The sequence below is a fragment of the Pelodiscus sinensis genome, chromosome 2 (assembly GCF_049634645.1).
Source record: "Pelodiscus sinensis isolate JC-2024 chromosome 2, ASM4963464v1, whole genome shotgun sequence".
NCBI classification, from domain to species: domain Eukaryota; kingdom Metazoa; phylum Chordata; order Testudines; family Trionychidae; genus Pelodiscus; species Pelodiscus sinensis.
The window spans coordinates 19,146,890-19,164,568 of NC_134712.1; the positions used below are offsets into that span (position 1 = coordinate 19,146,890).

A 17,679-nucleotide genomic window follows, 5' to 3' on the forward strand; every position below is an offset into this window, starting at 1 on the left:
TTCCATAATTCTTTCCTTGAGGCTTATCAGGCAGGCCAAGTCCTTCCCAAACTCACTTCATCCACCATTACTGTGCTACAGCCTGCCATCTCCAACCAGGGATATAAGTGCGACTAGCCTTTCACATAGATTAGTTAAAAAAGAAAAAAAAATCCTAACTTGAATTTCTCTTCAGTGTGGTAACACTGCACTATTGATACTAAGTGTTCCTCAGCAAGTGGCTAAAGCTCCAGACATGCTTTGGAATACTGCCAAAGCTTTGAATAGAAGTAGCAGGCTATTATCAAGAGAGTATCATGGTAACAGGAGGTGGCTCTTGGAAAACTGATAAATCTGAAGAGTTGCATGTAAACTAGTAATTTTTTGGAATTTTACCTGTATCGGGAGAGACAATGTACAAATACAGTGCCTCATACAATTTTAATACACTCTACGGGCCATTAAGAATCACAAAGCTCATATTTTAGCAGCAGTTAAATTTTCTTTAATCTGCCAAGCGAAATAGCAAGGCAGGGTGGATGAGGTAATAGCTTTTATTGGACTCACTTCTATTGGTGGAAGAGACAAGTTTTTAAGCTCTGTGTAAGCATGAAAGCAAGTTTCTTTCACCACAGGCAGTTGGGCCAATAAATGCTATTACCTCATACACCTTTTCTCTCTCTTTTGTCTGGGACTAACACAATTACAGTACTGCAAAAAGGCTAAATAGATTAAGTTAAATCTGCTGATAACTTTTCTCTGAAACACACTTTTTCAGTTCCTTTTTTAAAAATGGCAACTTTTGTTTGCCATGTAGTTACTTGTATAGTAAGGATCACAAATATGCTGAACACTCATCATTAAAATGCAGTGTGACTTTTATTTTACAATTGTACTGTTACATTTTAAGAAAAAGGTATATATGAGAGAGATGTTTTTAGCCTCCAGATTAAGTAGTTATCAATGGTAAATTAGTGGCTGTGAGTTTTCAGCTCTGTTTTCCATAGGAAAAAAGCATATTGAACACAGGATTAGGCCTCAGCAACTGATTATTAAAACATAAATGTATAATAGGCAAGAATGTTCCATGAATAATTGCTCTCACATATTTACTGGATTTCTTTCTAGTATTGAGAAAGTCTTATTGCTAAATGGTGAAATAGTTTTGTATAAAGTTACTGTAAAATGTGCCAAGCTGCAATAATGTCCAGGTCTTATTGCGTGAAGTTTTTTTTTTTTTTTTTTTTTTTTTTTTTTGGAAAGCATAGCTAATTAGGGAGTGAATTAGTCAAAAATATGCACTTAAAATATAAATGTGAACTTTCTGAATATTTTCCTCAATTTGAGAAACTGGTGGGTTAGCAGTACAGTCTGCAGAAGGAAAAAAATGGATGCAAGTTACAGCTACATTTGCACAAGAAATTTAACTTCAGTTGTGCGTTTCTCCAACTAATATATTTTCAAAATCCAAAAGTTGAGTGTTTCTAACATATGGCTGTTTTTTAGTCTTGCAGGTTATGTTGAAGCTCTAGCTTCTAGAATGGGCCTGTCAATTCCTGATCTGACTCCCAAGCAAGCTGATATGTGGCAAACACGTCTCAGTGCACACGTGGTAAATATGCTTATGAATAGTTCGGGTGTAATTTTCATAGGTCATCGGCAGGAATGGGATGAATCCAAATTTTTTCTCTTTTGCCAAATATAATATTTCCTTTTGGTATTTGTTAAATAATAATGATTGTGTCAAGTGGTGAGGGGGCAGAGCTAGAGTTGCATCTGAGAGATTAGAGGCAGGCTGCAGTGGGAATTGATGGGTTTCTTTAAGGGGTGGAAAATAGCCACACCACTTGCATTTGTGGTGGTGAGATTAGGCGGGTGTCTCCAAAGTGTGATGGGTGGCAGTACTTGCCCTTCAGAACATTTGGGTGCTGCATTCATTGTTCTTATCAGATTTGTTAAATGATTTCTGGCAATACATCTGTATTGATGTACAAATCTAATTCCAATCCTTAATATATATAAAAATCTGGATATGAAAACAGTTTTCCTCTAAGTAAAATGTGCATGTTAAAGGAATATCTACTACCCAGACTTACGATAGAAATCATTTTACAGAATTACTGGATATTCATCATTTTACAAATAAAAATAAAAAAACGTTTTCTATTAAACACTGAAATGTTTGATATTGACTCCTTTCAAATGGGGGGGAAATAAATTTGTCAGGTTTTTTTCTAAGGGCAACTTATTGAGATGAAATAGATGCTACAGTTGCAAGGTGAAGAGAGTATCCAAGCAAGAGACGAAAATATAACGTAGGAATATTTTACAGGGGTGGAAATTAATGTAAAAAAATACAGCATGATCTAGGAAAAGTCACTACATATTGAGGTGTGTTTTGTATGTCCTGATGTGATACCACCAGCAGCAAAAGGAGCAATGAATCTTCTAATCCAGTGATTCTCAAACTGTGGGTCGGGACCACAAAGTGGGTGGCAACCCCATTTTAATGGGATCAACAGGCCTTAGACTTGCTGGGCCCCAGATTTAACCCAAGGCCTGAGCCTTGCTGCCCAGGGCTAACACCAAAGCTTTAGCCCCATTGCCTGAGGCCAAAGCTGAAGTCGAAAGGCTTCAGCCCTGGACACAGAGAGGCTCAAATTACAGGCCTTTGGGCTTCTGCTTTGGCTCTCCCACCTGGAGCAGCAGGGCTTAGATGGGCTCATTCATCACCCCTCCTGGGGTCATGTAGTGATTTTTGTTGTCAGAAGGGGGTTGCGGTGCAGTGAACTTTGAGAACCCCTGTGAGTCTAGCCTTATGTACAGGTACTAAACGTTTTGAATGGAACATTCTTCAGCTTGTAGCATTCCTGGTTTTCCTGTGGTGATTGTGAGAGTCCAACTCCTGTACATCTTTTCATAGTTCTCATTCCTTCACATAGTTTCAGCATCCACTCTTCTGTTCAAATCTGTCTTTCTGCCACCTCCCTCTATCCAGTCTTGCTTTACAGCATCATCTCTCTTTGGATGTCTTACCACGAACTTAAATCTTATATGGCCAAAATTAAGCTCACTGTCTTTCCTCCCAAAACCTTCCCACTTACTCCTGACTTGTCACTTCACAATATGTTCTTTTTCCTTTTCCTTTCATGTGGGCCCAAATCTTGCTGGCTCTTCCTCCATAACATTTGTGAAGTCTGACCTGTTTCTTTGTACACATGCAGCAAAATCTTACGAGCCTTTCATCTCCCATTTTGACTGCAATAACCACCTCTTCTCTGGCCTACCTGACACCTGCTTCACTCCTTTGCATGCCATCCAAAGTGCAGCTGCTAAGGCATCTTCCTTGTCTGTCATTCTGTCATGCCTTCTTTGGAATCCCTCCAGAGTTGCCGCCATCTCCATCATATGAAATTCAAGTTCTCGTTCAAGACCCTTCATAGTTTGGACCTGACTGCTTATTCACACTCTTCTGTTATTATGGTGTATATTCCACTCCTTATGCCACTGTTGTCAGTCATGCGTTCCTCTCCACCACTTTCTATATGCTGCCAGATTTGGGGCAAACCCCCCGCCTCCCCATTGAATGAATTTTACATGTTACCCTGATTGCTTTCCTTGCACATTTATATCTCTCTCTCCACCTCCTCTTCTTGATTGTTTGCACTTCAGGGCAGGGTTAGTTTCTAATTATGTGCTATTACAGGAGCTAGTGCAGGGGTGGGAAAAAGGGCCTCTGCGGGCTAGATCCAGCCTGCAAAGCGAGTTGATCCAGATTGCGAGGTCCTACCGCCCCCCAGGCCAATCTGGGTCTGGGAGCGGGAGGGAAGGACATGAAGTCTCCTCATAAGAACATAACGGCCGTACTGGGTCAGACCAAAGGTCCATCTAGCCCAGTATCCTGTCTACCGATGGTGGCCAACAGCAGGTGCCCCAGAGAGGGTGGACCGAAGGCAGTGATCAAGCGATTTGTCTCCTGCCATCCATCTCCAGCCTCTGACAAACAGAGACCAGGGACACCATTTCTATCTCCTGGCTAATAGCCTTTTATGGACCTACCTCCATGAAATTATCTAGCTTCTCTAAACTCTGTTACAGTCCTAGCCTTCACAGCCTCCTCTGGCAAGCCTCCTCCCACCCTGCAAGGGGCTCAGTGCTTAGCAGCAGTTGGCGGTTGACTCTAAGCATGGTGCTCCCTTGCCGGGCGGGGACAAGAAGTGAGACTTCACGTGCTCACCCTCCCTAGGCCCTGATATACTTGGGGGAAGCAGGGCGGAGCACACAAAGTCTCCTCCCACCACTAGGGGAGTGGGTACCTAAAGAGAACTGCCATCTGTTCAGAACAGTTGGCAGCTCTCTCTATGGAGGGGCAAAGACTTTGAGTGCTCCCCTTCCTTCAAACCAAGCAGGGTCTGTGGGTGGGAAAACCTGGAAGTGCCCTGGCCCCACCCCTTCCACCTGAGGCCCTGGACCTTCCAGGCAGCCCGGGGCCACTTCAAAAATTTCTAAAGTTGCCCCTGGTCAAAAATTATTGCCCACTGAGCTAGTGCATTGGGATCTATTTCCTGCTTGGGGGTGTTACTGCTGTGTAAATGAGTAGCAGCTGGACTAAGAAAAGCCTAATTTCTTTTTTTTTTTTTTTTTTCTTTCTTAGGGTAAAGCTATTGGAGTGACCATTGGCTGCCTTTTAGGAATGTTTCCTTTGTTCTTCTTTGGAGATGAAGAAAAAAAAGTGGAAGAGAAAAATTAACCTTTTTACAAATACAAAAAAGTGTAAACTAATGTACCTCAATTATTCAGTTATGCTGTCAGAATATTTAGGAATTAACAGACAGTAACAATGTATAGACTTGGGAACAAAACATTCAGCATGTTGTTTTATGGATACACTAATTTATTGTGGCTCTGTCTAATTTAGTACATCTTTTTATAAGATACCATTTAGATTTTTATTTAATGTAAATTGTTTAAATGTTTTCATTTATAATAGCAGCTAATGTTTACCAATTCCCTCTCACCTTCGTCCTGTAACAGGATTAGTAATACATTGCCTGCTCTGGATGTACTGTGTAGATTTTGGGGTTCCACAGTTGCTGCCTAACTTGTAAATGCATGCCAAAAAGGGTCCTCCAATCCAGACTATCAGTGAAGCCAGTTGGCAGATGATTGGAATGACATCACTAAGTATTTTTGCAGGTATTTTTTTTGTCCTCTGAGCCACCATTTCACATTGCCTCAGTTTAGGCCTGTTTCGGCTACCCACTACTACTTGGTTTGCTCTCCTTCACAGTTCTAGCTAATGTTACTTGCAAGCAGTGCTCGACAAACTATAGAATCTACTCGCCCGTGGTGAGTATATTTCAGCCGCGCGCCCCGTTCACCGGCGGCGTGTGCATGCACAATGTGGGTCTTGCGCAGTATGGGACTGGAAAGCGGTTTTCACTGTCGTTTGTCAAGTCCTGCTTACAGGCTTACATTTCTTGACAAGGTGAGCGTTGTTAGTGGTGCCTCATCCTTTAGAGTTATTATATAGTCAGCCAGGTTTGGTTTTTTTTTTTTTTTCCTGAAGCAGTATTTTAAGAATCAAATTTCTTCTTGTTTGTGTGTCATGGGGAACGAGAGCTAATTGGAGCTGCTACACATAGGGATGTTAAATTTTGATTAATAGGCTAATTCAGTAGTCGATAAGAGCGCCTCCACCTTTGCAGTGTAGCAACAGCCCCAGGGCTGTTGCTACACTTCAAAGGCAAAAGCAATGTGGGGAGCACGGGGCCCGTGGGAGACTCAAGCAGTCCCCCACTGGCCCCGGGCTCCACACGGTGCTGCCTCTTTGAAACACGCCCTCTTCCCTCCCCCGCCTTGCTGCCTCTTTCTGATATAGGCAACAGGGCGGTGGGGAAGCGACTAGTCGTTCACATCCCTAGCTACACAAACTAATGGCCTGTAGAGTGCACAAGAGCTCTGCTCCACTGCCCATTGGCTGGGTAAGGCTTGAGGGCTACAGGAGAGCTACTGCTCCCACATCTGCCTATGTGCCTTTGCTCTCCCTTTCTGAGACTTTTTATCATCAATTGTGGCTGTGAGCTTCTGGCCCCTGACATCAAACTACCCACTCTGGCTCCAACCCCTCTCTTATTTTAGGAGTCTTCTGGGATGGGCCCTGGTGGCCAGCCCCTCCCCTCCATAGGTCTTCAGTACCTGGCTGACTCCCCATCTCTAGTCTTTAGGGAGCTGCGAACAAAGAACCCACTGTCTCCCAAATCCCACAGATCCCCCAGGTCTTTAGAGGCAGGGACATGGCTGCCTCCTATGCACTGAGCTCTGCTGGCTCTAATTCTACTAGCCAGGAGCGGTGTTTCCATACCCATGTGATGGGAAACACCCTGTTGTAGCAAAATCCTCCGATGGAGGTTGAGCTGTCTTCAGATGCCGGGACAGGAGCCAGCTGAGTTTAGTGCCGGGTCATGTCTGGTGTGGAATAGGGAATGGCCCCCATTTGAGTCCCCCAAACAGTAGGGCTCATGGGGTGGAAGGCTTTTGGGGAGAGTTCGTGGGGAGACAGGAAAGGAATAAGGAACCATAGGCCTGGAATGTTTAATGGGAGGGATGGAACTTCCATGCGTAGAACATCCATCCTTGTCCTGGGCTGTCTATAAACAGTGAAACCTGTGGTAGGCGCTCTCTCCTCTTGTGCAACATGAGAGCTGGCTTGGATGGAAATACTAGATTAGTTTTCTGGGTCATGGAATGACAGCATAGATTGAATTGGAGATGGGGTGCCAGCGTGTATATTGTGAGTAACGTGTTCGGCACAGCTGGGCAGAACTTACTTGGTTGTATGGAGTGGACATCTATGCATGTACACACGTGAAGATGCATGCATAGAGTGAGTATGTAGAGTGAGTGACTGTGTGTGTGTGTGCAGAATGAGTGGAATGAATGTGGGACATGGGTGGTAGAGTAAGTTGTCTGGGTAGCGTGTGTGTTAGGCGTATGCGTAGAAAGATGAGATGGAGTGAAAGTGGGTGTGAGAGGAATGCAGCTGGGGGGTATGAAGTGGGCATGGATAGAACAAATGTCTCTGTGAATGCATGCATATTTAGGTAAGTTCGTGCAAATATAGTTTGTTTAAACTCTATTGGATTTTTTTTTTTTAAATTTGCAAATGTTTGCAGGCACAATTTAGAAATTCAGTATGGTAAATTTGTCTTTCTCTTGAAAGCTATCTTAAGATGAATGAGTGCTCATGCCAAAAATGCTTAAAAGGTGGTCTCAAGTCTTCTCTGATAGTCAAATAGAAGTAAAAAAAAAAATTAGTCTGGATTAGATGATCTGATTTGCAGAATATAATTCACAGTTAAAACTAGACCTTTGTTTATTGCTTTTTGCTGTGAAGGCATTTGGAAAAGCATATTTCCCCCCTTTTTTGCCTTATTACTTTTACTCGACGCCCTGTATATAATTTTGTTTGTGAGTGGTGATTTATAGTTGCAATTACCATATTAAATATTTGTAAGACTTTAGTATATGACCCATTAATTCTATAATTATGAATTTGTAATAGTTAGAGAGGACCCTCTCTATGTACAATATGGAAGAAGACACCTAGAGCAGAGCTTAGGGCACTTTATTTTGGCAGCCCTGTATCCTTAGAAAGCTGAGTTTTTCCAATCTAGAGAAAGATATTAATAGTTGCATTAAATTCCATGAAATAACATGTTTTGTTTGCTTTAGGAAATTCCTTATTGGTGTAACATGTTTGATTAGCAGTTCGTCTCCTCGGTTGTAAATGTCATCTCCCTCTTGACCACTTCCAAAGTCCCTGCCACAGTAGTATTGACCCTTTAATACTAATAGATGAAGAAGGAACATGACTTTTCATAAACTTTTCGTTAGAATCCCCATAGTATATGATACAGTTTGAATGTCCCTTGTAGTAAGATAGTATAGCTATCCTTCCTATATAAGTTTGTCTTTTTACGTGGTGCTTGGATGCTTTAAAATTTATCAGAACAATTTGATTTTTTTCCCCTTTGCATATGTATTCAGTTCACAAAAAAACTTTTCTTCTTTTGACTACTGTTCTTCCCTGTTGTTTTCTTGACACAGCTATAATTAGTCTTTTGTATTTTTTTTAAAATGGAGATCTCATAAAACACATTTTGGATAGCAGTCTGACTGTTTTTACAGTTTTACTGTAAATACATTGTTATTTGACTATAGACATGACATAACATCAATTTATGGGGATCCTCTAATATTTATCAAAGTGTAATACGTTGCTGAAAATACCCCATACTCTAATGTATGGTACTTTGCACAAAGTCGTTTCAGCAGTGTTTTCCATTACAATATTGGCATTTAAATCTTTGGGCAATACTCAAGGTTCAGTACTTCACTAATATTAAAATCGGAACACTAACTTTGTTCTCATTATTTTTGAGTGCTTAAGAACAAATCAGTAGCTAAATGTCAGCTGTTGTAATAGTGGTCATTTAAAAATGACAATATTAAGTCCATGTGTTATTGTTTATTTGTGCATGTAAGTTGAGTGCATTTTGTTGATACTGTATGGTAAACTATGTACTACAACCAATGTTTTTAACAAAAAAAGATGAACTTAAAGATCTTCAAACATGTTAATGTGTTTTTGTTTTAAAACTATTGAGATGGCCCTGAAAAAGTATAATGGTCAGGCAACACATGGTTGGAAACAGTGTTAGATGTGTCAGATCAGCTGTGGACAGGAAAATCATGGAGGTGATATCCTAGATCTCCAGAATTTTGAGAAAGGAATAGTTAGTACTATGGGTGAAATCCTACCAACTTTGTCACCAATGGAAAAGATCTCACTATTTTCAGTGGGGCTAAACATCATCCTTTATGTGGCATAGCTCAACAAGGCTACAGGATTAACCCTTGTGTACCTCCATAGTGAGGAAATAGGGTATCTGCCCAGATCCAGAATGAGGGATTTGTGGCAAATTGGTATTGTACTTTTAGCAATTCAACAAGGGCAATCTCGAGTTCTCTGGCTCTGGTCTTAAAAACAGAGATTTGAAAAGATGAAGCATATAACAGGAGAACTACCATGTTGTCCCTACAACATTTTTAGGAGACTTTGTTCTTACTCCATTCATTTATTTCCATCAGTTTTGTACTATATGTAAAATGGGCCTATATCATCAAAAAATTGGAAGAGATGAAATTGTTTATATTCTGAAATGTGTCTTTTTGATTGTAACTTTAAATTTCATTATAATTCAAGTGCTTGTTGTGGTTTGTTCTTTTTGTTTCCTTTGCCCATGGTAGATTCAGGAATTTTTTTTTAGAAATAAACAGTGAAGAGCATGCATTTGATAGCATAGTATGTGCCAAACAGGGAAATATCTCTTAATTTTTATGAATATTGTGCATAACTCTGCATGTTGGATACATTACTTACTATGGGGCAAGATCAAAATGGTTGTTGGAGGAACCAAGCAGGAAAAGGAAAACCAATGACCTAGATAAGGAATGTCCATGCAAACACTCAAATATAGTAGATAGGTTATTAGTTGTAAAGAAGCGACTTACATGATGCCAACAAGGTTACGCAGCCGTTTTGCTACGGCCGAAGAGAAAGACAGATCAAAAGACATAATCAATTATAGGAACTGCCTTGCTGAAAGAGTGTAAGAGGATTGTTAGCAGATTGAGGCTGACATGCTGATAGACGGAGGCAAAGAGTGTGTGAAGATATGAACTAACTCTGAGGCTGGATCTACCTCCGCTATGGATAGACTGGCCACAAATCAGTAAGTTAGGATACATATAGGCACTTTTTAGTTTTAATCCCTTTTCCTAAGGGCTGAGTTCCCTTTGGCAAATAAATATTATTTTGTTTTGAAGAAGCTGTTTGAGCATCACCCATAAACTTACTCCGTCACAGGCTCCTGGAGGAGGAGGGCTCACATGCCAAACACAGTTGGGCCCCTCAGATTAATATAGCCGTTAGACTGATCGCTGGGTTGCAACCCTATTTGAGTGGGAAGACAGCATGGTTCCTAAGATGCTGGAAGCCAGTCCTGTCACCTGAGGGGAGAACTGAAGAGGATCTAAAAAGGGAGTCACAGCACGGCTCACCTTGTAACTGAGACACATGATCACCAAACCTCATGTCAGTATTTTTCTCATTCATGAACTTTTTCTATGACTATTTATGTTCAAACACCACAAATTGTATTGTCTTCAGTTAGATTAGACCGGTAAGGCCTGTTGTCTCTGCAGACACACAGAGCAACAGAAAATGTGGAAATGGCAAATTACTTTTTTTGTTTCAGTTTTCATCAAAATTTAGTAGCGATTGGACATCTAAAATAGTGAATGCCAGTGAAAATGAGGTAAGTTCTGAAGCAAAAGTAAGGACAAGAACAAGTTATAAATTTAGACAAGTTAGATGTCTTTAAGACATCAGGGGACTGATGAACTACTGGCATACTCAAGGAGCCTGACTGAGGAGAGATCTGAGCCATTAGCAATTATCTTCAAAAAGTCACAGAAGACAGGACAGATTCCAGAGGACTGGAGAAGAGCAAATATACCGTATTTTCCGGCGTATAAGGCTACTGGTCGTATAAGACGACCCCCTAATTTTTTAGTTAAAAGATAGGGTTTCGTCTTATACCCCAGCTAGAGCAAAGCCTCAGAAGCGCGGCACCCCGCCGCCGCTTCGGCTTTGCTCCCGGTGCCTCTGGTCTGCTGGGGACCGTCTCCAGCAGACCAGGGACACCGGGAGCAAAGCCTCTGAGGATGCCCCGGCAGCGGGACAGCCCCGGCGCGCCTGGGATGCCCTGCCGCCGGCTTCCCCTGAGGCTTTGAAAAGCTGCGGAGGGGCCCCACCGCCGGCTTCCCCCGAGGCTTTGCAAAGCCGCAAAGCTGTATACCCGGCGTATAAGATGACCCCCGATTTTTGGGGGATGTTTTTTAACATCAAAAGTCGTCTTATACGCCAGAAAATATGGTAGTGTCAATCCATAAAAAGGGAAATAAGGACAACCTGGGGAATTACAGTTCAGTTAGCTTAACTTTGGTACTTGCAAAGATAATGGAGCAAATAATTAAGCAGTTGATATGCAAACATTAAAAGATAATAAAGTGATAAGTAATAGCATGGATTTGTCAAGAATAAATCATGTCAAACCAACCTAACAGCTTTCTTTGATAGGATAATGAGTCTTGTGGATGGGAAAAGTAGTAGATCTGGTACATTTTGATTTAGTAAAGAGTTTGTTATTGTTTCACATGATCTTCTCATAAACTGGGGAAGTACAATCTAGATGAAAGTACCATAAATTGGATGCATAACTCATTGGAAAACCATTACCAGTGAGTAGTTGTCAGTGGTTCACAGTCATGCTAGAAGGGCATGTTGAGTGAGATCCTTTAGGTATCATTTTTGGGTCTGATTCTGCTTAACATCTTTCATCAATGAGTTAGATAACGACACAGAGAGAACACTTGTTTTGTGGTTGATACCAAGCTGGGAGGGGTTGCAAGTGCTTTGGAGAATAGAATTGAAATTCAAAATGATCTGGACAAAAGTGGAGAAATGGTCTGCAATAAATTGCATGAAATGCAGTAAAGGCAGATGCAAAGCATTCTACTTAGGAAGGAACAATCGGACGCACATGCACAAAATGGAAAGTGGCTGCCTAGGAAGGAGTACAGTGAAAGGAATCGGAGGGTCACAGTGGACCACAAGATAAATATTTGTCAGTGGTTTAACACTTGCCCTCCCCCCTCAAAAAAAGCAAACCTAATTCTGCTCTGCATTGGCAGGTGATGTAAGCAAGATACAAGAAGCAATTCTTTTGCTTTACTCCACCCTGATTAGGCCTCAACTGGGCTAGTGTCACCTGTTCTTGGTACCACGTTTCAGGGAAGTTGTGGACAAATTGGAAAAATCTCAGAAGAGCAACAAAAATTATTAAAGGTCTAGGAAACAATCTTCTCCTAGGAGAGAAGATTGAAAAAAATTATTTTTTTTAGTTTGCAGAAGACTGAGGGGAGATGCAACAGATTTTAAGTACATAAGTTGCATTATTTCAAGTACATAAGGATGCATTAACGTGTGAGCAAGACACGAGAAGTCATTCTTCCACTCTACTCTACACTGGTTAGGCCTCAGTTGGAGTATTGTGTCCAGTTCTGGGCACCGCATTTCAAGAAAGATGTGGAGAAATTGGAGAGGGTCCAGAGAAGAGCAACAAGAATGATTAAAGGTCTAGAGAACATGACCTATGAAGGAAGGCTGAAGGAATTGGGTTTGTTTAGTTTAGAAAAGAGAAGATTGAGGGGGGACATGATAGCAGTTTTTAGGTATCTAAAAGGGTGTTATAAGGAGGAAGGAGAAAACTTGTTCATCTTAGCCTCTGAGGATAGAACAAGAAGCAATGGGCTTAAACTGCAGCAAGGGAGATTTAGGTTGGACATTAGGAAAAAGTTCCTAACTGTCAGGGTAGTCAAACACTGGAATAAATTGCCCAGGGAGGTTGTGGAATCCCCATCTCTGGAGATATTTAAGAGCAGGTTAGATAAATGTCTATCAGGGATGGTCTAGACAGTATTTGGTTCTGCCATGAGGGCAGGGGACTGGACTCGATAACCTCTCGAGTTCCCTTCCAGTCCTAGGATTCTATGATTCTAAGTTGTTATGGTAAGTGGGAGTACAATTGTTCTTCTCTGAAGACAGGACAAGAAGTAATGGGCTTCTATTGCATCAATAACAGTTTGTTGGGCATTAGGAAAAACTGCCTGTCAGCATAATTAAGCAATGGAATAATTGCCTAGGGAGGTTGTGGAATCGGCATTATTGAAACATTTTAAGAGCAGGTTAGATAAACACCTGTCAGGAATGCTCTAGATAATAGTTATTCCTTCCACGAGTGCAGGGGACTGAATTAGATCACCTCTCAGGTTCCCTTCCAGTCCTATGACTCTATGATTAAACGACTGAATTTTGTGTAACATTTTAGCTATAGACTGACGGCACATCAGGGCCGACATGAACCTGGACCCCTGGTCTGTGAGGACCTGCTGGAGGAACCCCACCCTGCTGAAAATGGCCAACAGTGCATCTGCCACCGTGCCTTCCTCGATAGAGGGCAGAGCCACAGCTTTGCGGCAGTTGGTAGCCAAATCCACTGCTACCAGGATGTATTTTTTTCCCCCTCCGGGTCGCCTTGCCAATAGGCCCCACTATATCTATTGCTGCCTTCCGGAAAGGCTCCTCTACAATGGGCCGGCGCCTCAAGGCAGTTTTCCCCCAGTCTCGGGCTTTCCGTGTCTTCTGGCAGAAGTCTTCTGCAGTTGCATGGCTGCAAATATCCTGGGCCAGCAAAAGGCCTGAAGCAGCCTCAGCCAGGTGCGCCGGATACCTTGGTTCCCCGCAAATGGGATGTCATGAGCCCGATACAGTAGCCTGTGGCAATATTTCTGGGGAACTACCAGCTGCTGCTGGACAGCCCCACGTCTCCATCTTCCCTGTGGGGAGCCATTCCTGGTACAGCAATCTCCTCTCCCACAGGAATCTCTCCTGGCAGCCTCTCCCCAGGGGCTGAGCTGCGCTGAGGCTAGTCCAGTCCCTCAGCTTCTGTAAGGAGGGATCTGCCTGCCCCTCAGCCTGGAATGCAACAGCTGGGACAGGGACCTGCCTGGGTCCGGAGTCCTGGCTCTGCTGGGCCCTGTGTCTGCTGGGATGGGGCCCTGCACCCCCTGCAGGGAGCCCTCCCCTGGGTAAGGATTTCCAGCCCCTTGCTGGCTCTGGCTATAGGTGGGGACCAGGGCCCTGTGGGGTCTGTCTGGCCATGCTTCTAGGTCACCACCCATCAGCACCTCCGTAGGCAAGTGCTGGTGTGCCCCCACTTCCTTGGGGCCCTCAGCCCCCATTTCAGATGCACCTGGGTTCCGAGGACCTTGAATGGGGTCCTGTCTATGCCCCTGGGGTCAGCTGAGTGTTGGGCACCATACAGGCTAGGGCCACTATATTGAGCCAGGCCAGTGTCACCTCCACACCCGTGTCCCAGTAGCCCATCACCTTCCTGCCATCTACTTCTAGGGGCATGAGGCACTCGCTCCACAGGGGCCCCCCTGCCGCCACCCAGTAAACAGAGAAATCGACCTCCAGAGTTGGCCTGAACGGCTTTCCCGCTCCTTTGATCTGAGGTTTGCTTGCCTCTGCCTCTGGGGCTGCCTGCTCCTCTTCCAGCCCCACCCAGTTAACCCCAGGAGGTTTTGAGTTGTGGGGCCTGTCCTGGTGCCTCAGGCACTGAGACTTCGTGGCCTCTTTGCCTGCAGCGATGGCAGGTCAGGTCCTGCAGGTCCCTTCAGGCTGTCTCTGTCCAGGCCCTGGCTGTCTCTCTGGGGGGTGGATGGCTGGTCCCTGTCTCTTGGGCTCTCCCCGTAGGTAATTTCCTCAGTTGCTCAGCTAAGAAGCTGTCTCTGTGCAACTCCCTTTCTCTCCAGGACTCCCGTTTCACACCCGGACCAGCTGTCTGTAAACTCATCTGCCAGCCTCTTGGCATCCTGCGAGTCCTCTGGTCCTTGAGCCACAGCCTCAGGATGGACGGGCAGGACACAGTTCATAGAACTCTTCCAGGATCATCAGCTTAACCAGGCCCTCTGCGGTCTGGGCCCCCACCCAGAGCACCCACTTGCGGCAATATTGTGCCAGGCGGGAGGCCATATCCACACAGGTCTCCCTCGGCTCAGTCTGCATCCCCTGGCACTTCTTCCTGTACATCTCAGGGGTCAGCCGAACTTGTGCAGCAGGGCCTCTTTGACCCGTTTGTAGTCTCCTGTCTGCAGATTCTCTAGCTGGTTGAGCAGCCCTGTGGCCTTCTGATCCAGCAAGGGAGTGAGCTGGTGTTGTTCACAGGTTCGCTCAAAGGCTCTAAGAAACCCGTCCATATCTCCCACATCTTTACATTGGGCCAACACAAGCTTCTTAAAGTGTCTGGCCATCCTGGGCTCCCGGGGCCCTCCCCACTTACTGTAGCCAGGCCCCCTTGGCTTCTCCGCTCCGCCATGGCCCGCTCATGCTGCCGCTGTCTCTGTCCTGTACCTCCAATTCCTTTAGCCGCATCTCGATCTCCAGCTGTTGCAGCTCTGCCAGGAGGGACCCTACCCTAGATGAACCACTGCTAGCAGAGCGGGGACTGGTGGGCACCGTATCTGTTTGGTGGACTCCAGCCCTCTCTCCAGTCTGAGATGCTTCCAAGGAGTGCCTGGCTGCTCCACGCTGGGACAGGATCCAGGCCCCTGGACTGGTCATTCTCTTCCAGCCGGGTAATCAGCTGGGTCTTGGTTGCTTTCCCCACGGGCAGGCCCCTCTCTCTGCACAGCCCCACAATGTCTGCACGAGGCATAAGGGAGCGGTTGACAAAGGCTTCCCTTGTCGGCTGATCCGCGTCTTGACTCGCGCGCTGTGCCTACGATCAGCTGAGCCGGCACAGCGTGGTGGCCATTTTTATTTTAATGAAGCCGGGGATATTTAAATCCCCGCTTCATTGACTATGTCAGGTAGCCTATTTTACATGCCTCTGTCGGCAGAGGCATGTAGTCTAGACATACCCTTAGGTTATAACATATGACTTTGGCTCCTTTTATACAAGGCTCTGTAGGTGAGTATGTTCAGTATACTCAGGGCATTCTCTCCTCTTTGGGGAGGCATCAAAATGGGTAATGAATTGAAATTTTTTAAGAAGTAAAGTCAGCCACGCTTTGACAAATACATAGGTAAAATGTCCAGCTGCAATTAAGTGAGCCTTTGCTGTATTTCTGCTGTAATTGAAAGCACAGTAATAAATGATATTTCCACAGGTGCCATTCATTTTAATATGATTACAATTAACATTTTATTTACATGGTGTCATTTAAAATGAATTTGCATCTCCAGTATATGAAAAATGACACATCTCACTGGCACAAGTTTATGCAAGAATGAATGAATGAATAAATGGCTTTCACAAATTAGTGCAGAGAAGTTGTTACATGAATGTCATCTGCCATGATTAGGGCCCTATCACCTTCATGGCTGTGAAAAATGTGTCCTGGACCATGCAATCTGGTCTCTTGGGCGATGTCTACACTACGAGTTTTTTTGGCAGAAAATATGCTAATGAGACTCATTAGCATAAGTTGTGACATTAGCATATTTCTGCTGTTTCTTTTTGTGTAAGGGGTTTTTGCGCAAAAAGAAGCAATGTGGACTCCTTTTTTTTTTTTTTTTCGCGCACAAAACCCCCGTTTTGCACAAGATACTTATGCCTGTCCTGGAGAGGCATAAGGATCTTGCACAAAATGGGAGTTTTGCGCAAAAAGGAAATGTCCACACTGCTTCTTTTTGTGCAAAAACCCCTTGCACAAAAAGAAAGGGCAGCAAATGTGCTAATGATGTTGCAACTTATGCTAATGAGTTCCTTATTAACATATTTTCTGCTGAAAAAACTCATAGTGTAGACATAGCCTTGGTGTTCCTTTTCCTTAGCCTTTTCCGATTTCATGGGGGGGAGACCAGCATTTCTCAAACTGCGGTCCTGACCCAAAAGCTAGCTCTGGGGCAGTTGGGAGGTTATTTTATGGGAGTTATGAAAATTGACCAATACGGACCATGAATTTGGTAGGAGACCTTACTATGGATCTTACAGTAGCAGGCACTGATATCAAAGGGCATATTTCCTATATTTCTTTCTATACTAGATAGACAACGAAATTGTGGTTTTCAGTATTTGGTGCATAGCTGAATATTCTTTTTAAAAAAATCTTTCTCATTGTTACTGTTTCTGTATCATTCTTGACAGGTTTAATAGAGGGGATGAATGATTTTATACAGACGTTGCTTCTACCAGATGGTTTGTAATACCAGTTGGGTGTTAGCACAGTTGTTCTCTTCTAGTAGCCAACTCTGTTGAACTACTTTAGACTTGCAAAGAGAGTAAAGGGAGCATTATAGGAGCTAAGCACCCCCCCCAAAAAAAAGCGTTCTTACCATTCTGAGATTCAAAAAACAAACAAACCCAGAAACAGCATCCCCCCTCCCGCCCAGCTGTTTGTTTCTACCAGAACGGAAATTTACAGGATGAATTTACAAGCTTTCATTGTGCCCTTGGCTCCATATGCAACTAGGCATAACTTCTGAGGAATACAATGCACCCGTGCTTAGACAGGGAACCAGGTACCTTTTACCTGCTGCCTGAAAGGAATGTCCCTTAGGTATGTGGCCACCTGATAACCTTAACTCAAAGAACTCAAGTACATTTTTAGTGTAGATATCTAACTCCTTTAAATATTATTTGTACACACATTTTGCAATGATTATGATGACCAGTGGGCTACTGGTTCTTGGCAGAGGCTTCACATATACCATCTTAGGTGAACTATTATGCAGATGTCTGACACGGTTGGCAGCAAAAGCTCACTAGTCACACCCTGAAGATTTTTCTATTACAGGAACATTCCTGTTTTATTCACACTTAGTCCAGTAAAGATTCTAATATAGCTCAGGACTTGGCTCTAAGAGTCCATTTTCTCTTCTCTGCACCACAACATTTCTGCTGCATTATGGGCCCTCCCTCAGTCAGCCTGGAGTTTGCATTTGTAGCTGGTGAGGGCACAGCATTTCAGATATGGGCTTGGCTACCAAAGGCAACTTCAAAAAGA

At 43.7% G+C, this 17,679-nt stretch overlaps 1 protein-coding gene across 2 annotated transcripts in view; it reads left to right on the top strand.

The window, feature by feature from the left end:
- TMEM65 (transmembrane protein 65) overlaps positions 1-9,255 on the top strand; it is a 53,449-nt gene extending 44,194 nt beyond the window's left edge. For both annotated transcript variants that reach the window (XM_075920159.1, XM_075920160.1), the window contains 2 exons: positions 1,486-1,591; positions 4,634-9,255. In XM_075920159.1, coding sequence (XP_075776274.1) covers positions 1,486-1,591; positions 4,634-4,729 — 202 coding nt within the window. In that variant the 3' untranslated portion in view covers positions 4,730-9,255. The remainder of the gene's footprint in view (positions 1-1,485; positions 1,592-4,633) is intronic.
- Positions 9,256-17,679: the final 8,424 nt, after the last annotated feature.